Here is a 10,561-nt window from a genome sequence, read left to right on the forward strand (position 1 = left end):
TGACTTATTTCACTTAGCATAATACCCTCCAGTTCCATCCAAGTTGCTACAAATGGCAGGATTTCATTCTTTCTCATTGCCAAGTAGTATAAACCACATCTTCTTTATGACTCATAAGAGGTTTATGAATTTTATTTAGCTTTTGCCTTTCTTGAACTGCTGTATTTTGTTTCTTTTTTCTATTTCTTAATTTTATGATTGGCTTCTTTTTTCGAAGTATACTCTGGTTTAACTTGTAAAGGAACAAATTTTTGAGTTGCTGGCTTATTTTTATTGTATTTATTAATTTTCCAATGTATTTGTATAGAGCTCATTAGTTTTCAGCGTTTCTTCTAATGCAGTATGTGCACTTAACGCCCTAGATTATACATTTTTAATTTGCGTTCAGTTTAAAATTATTTTTGCCTTTTACCGTTTCTCGTGTGTGTCAGACTTCACGTCTCCCTCTCTTCCACTTCCACCTGTAGCTGCAAGGAGAGACTTCAGCTGCCCCTAGTGGCCCAGTGATTGTACGTCAGAACTTAAGATTTAACTTTCAGGCCTGATTCCTGCAGCCATGTCTGTTAGCTCCCAGAGTAATAGCTTATGAGGAAAGATCAGACCATCGGCCCTATCTTTTCCCGCTTCATGCAGAAGAATAAAAGCAGTAAACGTGGCATTTAGCTCTGCTCTCTTTTGAACCACTTCCTGTCTATACCGCTGTGCAAATGGCACTTGGCAGAAGAGCAGCGAGAAGATCCAAAGTCGTGTCCTAGTCTTGCTCCATGTCCTCCCAGGCTAGATTTTCCCCCTCGCTCGCTGAAGGTTGAATCCGCTAACTCCTGTTTGCAGGGACTACGGGATCATCCGAACTCTGGATTTACCCATCTATGTCACGCGGGTGAAGGGCAACAATGTGTATTGCCTGGATAGGGAGTGTCGTCCTCGGGTGCTCACCATTGATCCCACGGAGTTCAAGTTCAAGCTGGCCCTGATCAACAGAAAATATGATGAGGTACGAAACGAGAGGGCCCCCTAGGGGTGCGAGAGGGCAGCACTGCTTTCTCCCCGAGTCATGTCTCCTTCCTGCCCTGCCGCACCCCACACGTCTAGGTGCTGCACATGGTGAGAAATGCGAAACTAGTTGGCCAGTCTATCATCGCTTACCTCCAGAAGAAGGGCTACCCTGAGGTGGCCTTGCATTTCGTCAAGGACGAGAAAACTCGCTTTAGCCTGGCACTGGAGTGTGGGAACATCGAGGTGAGGGGGACGGGGTCCTGAGCCCCGCGTCGTCACAGAGAACGTGAGAGGGTGCGGGCTGCGGTGTGAGGGCATATTCCGGGCTTGCCTCTTCAGCGGGGAGGATGGAGTCTGAGGTGGTCCGGTCGTCAGATGGAGCTGTCTTCCTGTTGCGGCTTGCCCGTCTCTGCTACTTGCTGCCTCTGCTTCCGCCACAGCAATGCTACCGTCCTCATTGTCCGTTACTCTGAATCCAGTAGCCTCTAGCGTAGGAGCAACACGGCAGGGACTCTGCAAGTTCTCATTTCCTTCACCTTTTACTTGCCGATTGGCTGCTCAGATGAACAGGGCCTTAGGAAGTATTGGGACCTAGATGTACAGGCATTATTTTTAAATGGGGAGGTGGCTTAGGTACATTGACTCTCTGGTTCTGAACTCCCTTATTACTTCTTATCTTTTCTAAAGCCCCCGGAGATCTTTAGACCCAGCAGGTGGAAAATAAGGTAGCTAAGCAAGAATTGACCCTGTGGAGTCAGCAACTGCTAGGAGATGATTTTGTTTGTCAGAGTAAATTTCTGAGGAGGAGGATGTGCGATGGGATTCTTCTCTCCGTGGAGCCAAAGGGATCCTGTTTGGGGATAGGATTTTCAGTAGAATTAGACTGAATGGTAGGCGTGATTGCAAGTGTAGAGAGTCTGCGGGAGATTTATGTAGAGGCGGATACTTCGACCATGGTCCCTGGTTTTGAGTCAAGGTACCCGCCAACCTGTGACCTCTGACCCTGGGGGTTCTTTAGATTGCTCTGGAAGCAGCCAAAGCACTGGATGACAAGAACTGCTGGGAAAAGCTGGGAGAAGTGGCCTTGCTACAGGGGAACCACCAGATTGTGGAAATGTGTTATCAACGCACCAAAAACTTCGACAAACTTTCTTTCTTGTACCTTATCACTGGCAACCTGGAGAAACTTCGCAAGATGATGAAGATTGGTGAGCCCCAGAAGCTAAGGGTGGGGAGTGGGGGCCTTGAGGGAAGGTGAAGGCAGGTAGAGGGGAGGAGAGAGGGAACTTCGGAAAGAAGACCTAACCTGGTGTCTTACTGACTTGATGCAGCTGAGATCCGAAAGGACATGAGTGGCCATTATCAGAATGCACTCTACCTGGGTGACGTGTCTGAGCGGGTGCGGATCCTGAAGAACTGTGGGCAGAGTAAGTAAGCATGCGGGACTCACCAGCTCCTTTGCGGCTTAGAAAGTATTTTCTCTTCGTGGTGAGTTACCCACGTATAGTGGTGAGGTATTTCCCTTTGTTGTGCATTTTTCCAGAAGAGACAGCATGCTCCTACCATGCTCAGAAGGCATGCTTCAGGGCCAAAGGGAGGTACAGCCAGAATATTCAGTCTGTCCAAGCACTCTTAGGAAAACAGTTAATAGTCAGGAGGAACTAGGAGGTTAGGAGGTTTTAAAAGGTCCTGAAGCAGATACTCTAGTAAATATAGTTGGTTAGAGGTTGTTAGAGTTTTTTTTTTTTTTTACTTCAAGTCTGGAGGTTTTACTCATTCACTTAATTTGTTATAGTCGTGTTTTTTCAAGTTTATTTATTTATTTTGAGAGAGAGAGCACGTGCGTGCGTGCGAGTGGGGAAGGGCAGAGAGAGGGGGAGAGATTGAGAATCCCAAGCAGGCTGTGTGCTGTTAGCGTGGAGTCCAGCGTGGGGCTTGAACCCCTGAACTGAGATCAGGACCTGAGCTGAAACCAAGAGTCGGACGTTCAGCTGACTGAGCCACAGCCACCCAGGTGCCCTCTTATTTACTTGTTTATATATTCTCAAAGGGAATTTTCTGAGAACCCACTATGTACCAAGCACAGTGCTAGCATTTGAGATACGCCAGGAGACAAGGAAGATGTGATTTGGATGACGGTGCTAAGGAGTGAAGGGGTCAGACTCCGCATATCTTGCGCGGGTGGAAACAATGTGATCTGTCGAAGGGCTGGATGTGGGATGTGAGGATTGGAGTCAGGGACGATTCCCAGGTTCTTGTCAGCATCGATGCTAGAGCTTAAGGATAAGCGAGTACATCAGTCACTTGCTGCCGTGTGGCAAATTACCCTAGAGTTGAGCAGCTTAGAGCAACAAATGCACGTTACCTCGGTTTACAGCGTGGCTTAGCTGGGTACCTCTGGCTCACTGTGTGTCAGGAGTCTGCATCAGGGTAGGGTGTTGGCCAAGACTGCGGATGTCTCCGGCTCAAGTGGGGAGGATCCCTTCCCACGCTCCCTGCATGGCTGCAGGCAGTCCTCCGGTCCTTGCGGGCTGATGGCTGGGAAATGTCAACCTTCTGCCACACAGGCGTCTCCATAGGGCAGTTTGCGACACGGCAGCTGGCTTCCCTCAGAGCAGGCAATGGCATCCAGGTGGAGGCCCCGCTCTTTGTATCCCAATCTTGGAAGTGGTATTCCGTGGCTTCTGCCACGTCCTGTTTGTTGGAAGCAAGTTAAGTCCGTTCCACGGTTTAGGGGAGGGGATGGTGCACAGGCTTGAATACCAGGAGGCGGAGACCGCCGGGGGACATCTTGGACCCTCTACCACAAAGTCTGTTTTCTCTACAGAGTCCCTGGCCTATCTCACAGCTGCTACTCATGGCTTAGATGAAGAAGCCGAGAGCCTGAAGGAGACATTTGACCCAGAGAAGGAGACAGTAAGTTTTTATTTACGTGAGTGTCTGATTACAGAATTAACTCTGAGATCGGGGGACAGTTTAAACCTACAAGTGTCACTCTCCCATCTGGTTAGCAGGGGAGGCAGAGGAATAAATGAGGTCAAAGGAGGCTCTGTAAACTTCCCCACATGTTTGCTTTTAACCTTCTGCCTTTCAGATCCCAGACATTGACCCTAATGCCAAGCTGCTCCAGCCGCCTGCACCTATCATGCCATTGGATACCAATTGGCCGTTACTGACTGTATCCAAAGGCTTCTTTGAAGGCTCCATTGCCGGCAAGGGTAAGTGCCCACCCCTCCTATAGTGTTTTTGTTGTCGTGTGTTTGTGTTGTGAAGAGCTGTCCTCCAGAGCACCCTCAGCTCTGGAGCAGTGACACGCCAGTCTGAGCTGTGGTACGTTTGTTTGTTTTTTTTTAATGTTTGTTTATTTTTGAGGGAGGGAGGGACGGAGAGAGAGAGAGAGAGAGCGAGCATGCAAGGGAAGGGCAGAGAGAGGGGGAGACAGAGAATCCCAGGCAGGCTCCGTGCTATCAGCGCAGAGCCTGACTTGGGGCTGGAACTCAGGAACTGTGAGATCGTTACCTGAGCTGAAATCAAGAGTCGGATGCTTTTAACCCACTGAGTCGCCCAGGCGCCCTGTGTTTATGTATATATGTATGTATGTATTAATAAATAGATCGATGTATGTATGGATTAATAAGTAGAGAGAGAGGCAGGCTCCATACCCAGTGTGGAACCCAATGTGGGGCTTGAACTCACAACCCCAAGACCAAGACCTGAGCTTAACCGACTAAGCCACCTAGACATCCCATCTTTTAAAAATTAAATAAGAGTATATGAGATGATTAGAATTTGGAAAATAGGGGGAGAAAAGAGAGTTGTCTTAGTCCAGGCCTCGGGCAGCCACTGTGACCACGTGGGTGTGTTTCCTCAGGTTTTAGCGTCTGTGTGGTCAGTCCTGGTCAGTATCTCATCATTCGTGAGGGACAGTGTTAAGGCACCGAAGCAGCAATGTCAGACTCTGTCCCGTGGGCGTTTGCAGATGTGTGCTACCACCGTCCCCCACTCCCACCCTTACCTGCTCCTGTTGTTTTGGAGATGTCTGCTGGCTTATTTTTCCTGGCTGACAGCCTAGATGGACCCCAGGGCATTTTGTGCCCAGCCCCGCCCTCTCCTCCGTCTCTGACCTACCCTGTGTCCCCGTGCCCTGCACACGCTGGAGTGGCAGTAACTTAGAGATCTCGGCAGGAGACTCCAGGAGTTGCTAAGTAAAAAAACGGTTCAGGGGGTGGTGTTTGGTGTCAGCAAGGCCAGTTGTTCCCATCTCTCTTCTACCTCCTCTCTTTTTGAAACCTGCTGCAAGGTAGCATAGCGTCTGTACTACAGAAGTAAATAATAAAAACACTAAGTGGACAGAGGCTTGGCATCTGCTTTTGTAAGGACGCAGCTTGCTTGCAGAAGAGGCCGGATCTCAGACTTGCCTGGCTATAACCAGCTCCTTTGTGTTCTTCTGTCTGTAGGCAAGGGAGGAGCCCTGGCTGCTGATATTGACATTGACACCGTTGGTACCGAAGGCTGGGGAGAGGATGCGGAGCTGCAGCTGGATGAAGGTGAGAGTTCTTCTGGGGGTCTCCTGGCAGGATGGGTGGCCTGGGGTGGGGGGACGGGTGGGGGCTGGGCCGTGGGGCGGTTCTGCAGGCTTCCAGACCGCGGAACCGACAAGGATCCCGGCTTTGGGCTTGCTTCATGCTGAAATTCCGTCACTGCAAATCCGCTTTGAGCCTGGATTTTCCTTACAGATGGGTTTGTGGAGGCTACGGATGGCCTGGGGGATGACGCTCTTGGCAGGGGACAGGAAGAAGGAGGCGGCTGGGATGTGGAAGAGGACCTGGAACTCCCTCCTGAGCTGGTGTGTGGGGTTCTCGCCCCGGGGAGGCTCCCTCTGGGTCTCCCTGTGAAAGCCGGTGGCCATACTGCCCCCCACCCGTCCCGAGGCCCCCAGAAGGGAGGGGGTGTCGATCCTCCCGACCTGATGCTTATCTCCCATCAGCCGGTCAGGCTGCAGCAACAGCAGCTTATGAAAAGGCAGCAAGCTTTGTCGTCTGAATTGGAGCTTTTGGTTTATCGTTTTGTTACTGGTGAAGCTGCCCCTGTTTTGAGGGTCTTCTCCCACTAGTGCCCCCCGCCCCTTCCTCCCCGGTCGAGGCTGGGAGCAAGGTCAAGGACTGTGTTTAGACTTATCAGAACAAAGTGCTTGAATAGCTTATGAATGACTGATGTTTTTTCTCTTAGGATGTACCCCCTGGGGCAGCCGGGGGTGCTGACGACGGGTTCTTTGTGCCTCCCACCAAGGGAACCAGCCCAGCTCAGGTGAGCAGGGAAGCGCCACCCTGCGGGCATGAATGTTTCTGAGCTGGCTCTGCTGGACTCGTGTGTAAAGAACGTGGCTACTCTTCTGCTCTAGGTACAGGGGAGGGTACTTTGGGAAGAGAAGGGGCTGTGTTTCAGTTGGCTTGGGTTTTCTGTTTCTTGTTAGATCTGGTGCAATAACTCTCAGCTTCCAGTCGATCACATCCTGGCAGGCTCTTTTGAAACAGCCATGCGGGTAAGTCTTAGAGTAACGTTGGCTCTTGCGGAGTGTTTCTCGCCCGGGGTCCCCAGGGAGACGGTTGACTCCTCTTAACCAAATGGAAATTAACCTATGCACGAGGGCAGAGGCGTGCATTTATCGTGGAAACCCCGGTCTTGCCTAGGGAAGGTAGCCTCCTAAGGCCTTCTTCTACCGGGTGGATCTTTGCAGCCATCTCCCACCCATTTATAGTCTGCTTTCTGGTTCACATCAGTAAGTTAGTGCCCCCTCAGGAGCGGGTATGTTACAATACGTTACGATAGCAACAGCAGTAACTCCAGTAAGTACAAATGCAACAACCGCTAACATTGACACACTGTGTGTCAGGCACTATCCTGAATGCTTTATAGGTATTACTAAACGAGGTAGGCCCTATAATTAAGTATAATTTACTGATGAGGAAACAAGTACAGAGAAGTTAAGTACCTTGCCCAAGGTTAGCTAGTTTTGCAGTGGCAAGGTCCCAATTTTTATAGTTCTTTCCTCTTATATTCTAGCTCCTTCACGACCAGGTGGGGGTGACCCAGTTTGGCCCCTACAAGCAACTGTTCCTACAGACCTACGCCCGAGGCCGCACCACCTATCAGGCTCTGCCCTGCCTGCCCTCCATGTATGGCTACCCTAATCGCAATTGGTAAGGCCCCTTGCTCCTGGCTTCTGTGTCTTCCACGTGGGGTGGATATTTCAGATGATAGCCTGAGGGACAGTTAATGGTCGTCCCAGAGGGGAGGTTTCCTAGTAGGAAGGAACTTGGGCTCGACACTCTGTGAGGTTTGGTTTATACATCCGCGTCCAGTTCCCCCACCTGTTTCCCCTTTGAGTCTAGCGGCTTCCGGGTTATCCCTTTTTCTTCCTACTTTTCCAAACTTCCAGGAAGGATGCGGGGCTGAAGAATGGCGTGCCAGCCGTGGGCCTGAGGCTCAATGACCTCATTCAGCGGCTACAGCTATGCTACCAGCTCACCACAGTTGGCAAGTTCGAGGAGGCCGTGGAGAAATTCCGTGCCATTTTACTCAGCGTGCCCCTCCTCGTCGTGGACAATAAGCAGGAGATTGCGGAGGTAGGAGGGGGTAGCCCATCCTAGCCCCGGGCACCCTCACGGTCTTGCCTCTGTGCCGTGACCTTGCTTTGCCCCTCTCTCAAGGCCCAGCAGCTTATCACCATTTGCCGTGAGTACATCGTGGGCCTGTCCATGGAGATAGAAAGAAAGAAGCTGCCCAAAGAGACTCTGGAACAGCAGAAGCGCATCTGTGAGGTACGATCTCTCTGGGCTTCTGCACGGTGCAGAGAGGTCCGCCCCTTCAGCCTCCATTAGGTCTGAATTCTTAAAGTCCAAACCCACATTTCAGTCTGGGGAGTAAGAGAAGTGTGGGGCTACTTCCCTGAGGAGAGGGTGTGTTTTTCTCCGCTTCTTCATTCCATCAGTCCTTCACACCCCGGGGGCAGAAGATCGCTCTGCCTCGTAGTCAGCCCCGTTTTCGTTTGCTTTGTGTTGTGTTTACTGCGTGGGCCGCAGCCCATAAATGACCTATGTCTGCTGTACCATCAGCCTGGCATGTGTCCCCCTCTCTGTCCACCAGATGGCAGCCTATTTCACCCACTCCAACCTGCAGCCTGTGCACATGATCCTGGTGCTGCGCACGGCCCTCAACCTCTTCTTCAAGCTCAAGAACTTTAAGACGGCTGCCACCTTTGCTCGGCGCCTGTTGGAACTTGGGCCCAAGCCAGAGGTGGCTCAACAGGTAGATGGGAACTCCTTCCTCAGGCATAAAGGGACCAGACCGGCTCTCACATGGAGGGAGTAGAGGCCAAGGCCTTTGCCTCTAAAAACAAAGCACTGATTAACAACATTCAACAGAAGGAGGCAACCGAATGCCGTCTTCTCTTTACTTAGTGGCAAGGGTGCTTCCTTTTGCTCTTGGAAAGCGAACTCGTGACTCCTTCAGACAAGGCACAGGTGTAGAGTGACCTGCCAACTAGAAGAGCTCCGCCTTCCCGTCCCTGAGCTCTGCTACCCGTTCCCACCACTGCTAACCTCCGCACACAGGTCCCGTTACTTGGGGTCTCTGAAGGCATTCCTCCTGGGCGGTGCAAGCCAGTTTTAACCCTTTGAGTCCTGGCTCTGATAATCTCCAGGCTTGGTGGAGGACTGTGGGTCTAGATCCGTGGAACCACTGATACTGAGAAGGGGAGATCCTGATGCAGCAGGAGTGGTCGTAGTTGTGACCCCTTCACGTGTGTCCTGTCCAACTCGTTCACTCGGTACAATGGCATCTCGAGTCAAGGAAGTTACTGAACCGTGGTGAGTTGTGACGTGCAGCTTTCAGTCCTCTTAAATAAAATACTCCTTCCCTCCCTTAGACCCGCAAAATTCTGTCTGCGTGTGAGAAGAACCCCACAGACGCCTGCCAGCTCAGCTACGACATGCACAACCCCTTTGACATCTGTGCTGCGTCTTACCGGCCCATCTACCGTGGGAAGCCAGTGGAGAAATGTCCACTCAGTGGGGCCTGCTATTCCCCTGAGTTCAAGGGTCAAGTCTGCAAGGTCACTACAGTAAGTACTGTCCTCTAGAAAGACATCCGGGATCTGGAGGGAAGAGGAAAGAAAGAGAAAATAGAAAATAGCGTGTTGGTTCTTTTTTTCTTCCGTTTTTGCCTCTAGCTCCTTGAGACAGTGATACTAAAGAAAACTAGAGCTTCTCCCCATTGCTGTTTACTGAGCAGTAACAGATCTTAACCACATACTCTGCTGTACTCACTGAGGAGTGGAGGGAGTAAGCTTTCTGGGCTGTGCACCCTCGCAGATTCCCTAACTTTTCTCTGTTTCCTTTTCCACAGGTGACAGAGATTGGCAAAGATGTCATCGGTTTAAGGATCAGTCCTCTGCAGTTCCGCTGAGGCTCCCTCTGGTGCGTGCAGGGTCAAACACCGTATTTTCCTCTAGAGAACCAATCTCTATATCCTAACTTCTTTCTTCCTCAGCTGCCCTTCAAATTATCGACATTGAGCTGTCCTGCCCTAAAACTTAATGTCCCTTTCTCCTCTTCTCTGGTTAATCAAAATGTCTAGACCTCTCTGTCGTCTTGTCAAGGTGACTACAGTTGTGGTGATCTCCCTCCCAGCTTAGATCGCTCAAGGAACAGATGAAAGTTCCGTGATGAAACTTTGCCTACTGCATTCCTTCAGTGTTTATCTTTTCCCTCCCCACCACCTTTGTATCTTTCTTTTGGATGGAAGCCGGATGTGATAAATAAGACCGTAACTTTTACTCAGCCACAGCAGACTCTTAGCCATCCCCCCCCCCACGCCGTTTTCCTTGGGCATGTGAACTCCCAGGCAGGTACCCTGTGTGTGCCCAGGAACTCAAAAGTCTGAGAAGAAACTGGTTTCCCAAGAATGCACATCACTTTTCTTTGGTTTGTTCTTTATAGCCATTGTTCTTGTGTTTGTTTCTCACACTTAATAAAGTAAATTTCTATGACAGTTTTGTGGCTCCATTTGTTTCCTGGACACTCTCACGTTCCTACTTTATGTAGCTGCCCCACCAAACCAGGTGTCTTTTTCTTCTTCTTTTTTTTTTACGTAGAGAGAGTGAGACAGAGAATCTGAAGTAGGCTCCAGGTTCCACGTTGTCAGTGCAGAGCCCGACCCGGGGCTTGAACCCACAAACCGTGAGGTTGTGACCTGAGCCGAAGTTGGATGCTCAACGGACTGAGCCACCCAGGCACCCCGATATCTTTTTTTTAATTACAAAAGTAATAAACACCCACTGTCTTTTTAAAAAATACATTTTTTTCATAGGATATATTAAACTGTGAGAACATAGCAAGTAGCTCCCCTGTTCCGTTACTGACAGCAACCTTTCCCCTTTTGCTAGTTATAGCCAGTACTTACTGAGCACCTACCGGGTACTTCTCGCTGTTCTAGACGTTTTACAGGTAATACACATGTTACAGCGGTTACATTGGCAATACAGGGTTTTGCTTGTCGTGTGCTA

At 50.3% G+C, this 10,561-nt stretch overlaps 1 protein-coding gene across 1 annotated transcript in view; it reads left to right on the forward strand.

Annotated features, from left to right (window-relative positions):
• Positions 1-10,047, forward strand: part of COPA (COPI coat complex subunit alpha) — a 45,335-nt gene extending 35,288 nt beyond the window's left edge. The window contains exons 18-33 of the mRNA XM_042924715.1: positions 832-994; positions 1,093-1,239; positions 2,015-2,204; positions 2,328-2,423; positions 3,824-3,912; positions 4,091-4,214; positions 5,454-5,543; positions 5,733-5,842; positions 6,226-6,303; positions 6,470-6,538; positions 7,060-7,196; positions 7,436-7,622; positions 7,707-7,817; positions 8,143-8,304; positions 8,924-9,118; positions 9,403-10,047. Of these exons, the coding sequence (XP_042780649.1) occupies positions 832-994; positions 1,093-1,239; positions 2,015-2,204; positions 2,328-2,423; positions 3,824-3,912; positions 4,091-4,214; positions 5,454-5,543; positions 5,733-5,842; positions 6,226-6,303; positions 6,470-6,538; positions 7,060-7,196; positions 7,436-7,622; positions 7,707-7,817; positions 8,143-8,304; positions 8,924-9,118; positions 9,403-9,462 (2,008 nt within the window). The 3' untranslated portion in view covers positions 9,463-10,047. The remainder of the gene's footprint in view (positions 1-831; positions 995-1,092; positions 1,240-2,014; positions 2,205-2,327; positions 2,424-3,823; positions 3,913-4,090; positions 4,215-5,453; positions 5,544-5,732; positions 5,843-6,225; positions 6,304-6,469; positions 6,539-7,059; positions 7,197-7,435; positions 7,623-7,706; positions 7,818-8,142; positions 8,305-8,923; positions 9,119-9,402) is intronic.
• Positions 10,048-10,561: the final 514 nt, after the last annotated feature.

The sequence above is a fragment of the Panthera leo genome, chromosome F3, assembly GCF_018350215.1.
Source record: "Panthera leo isolate Ple1 chromosome F3, P.leo_Ple1_pat1.1, whole genome shotgun sequence".
In the NCBI taxonomy this organism is placed as follows: domain Eukaryota; kingdom Metazoa; phylum Chordata; class Mammalia; order Carnivora; family Felidae; genus Panthera; species Panthera leo.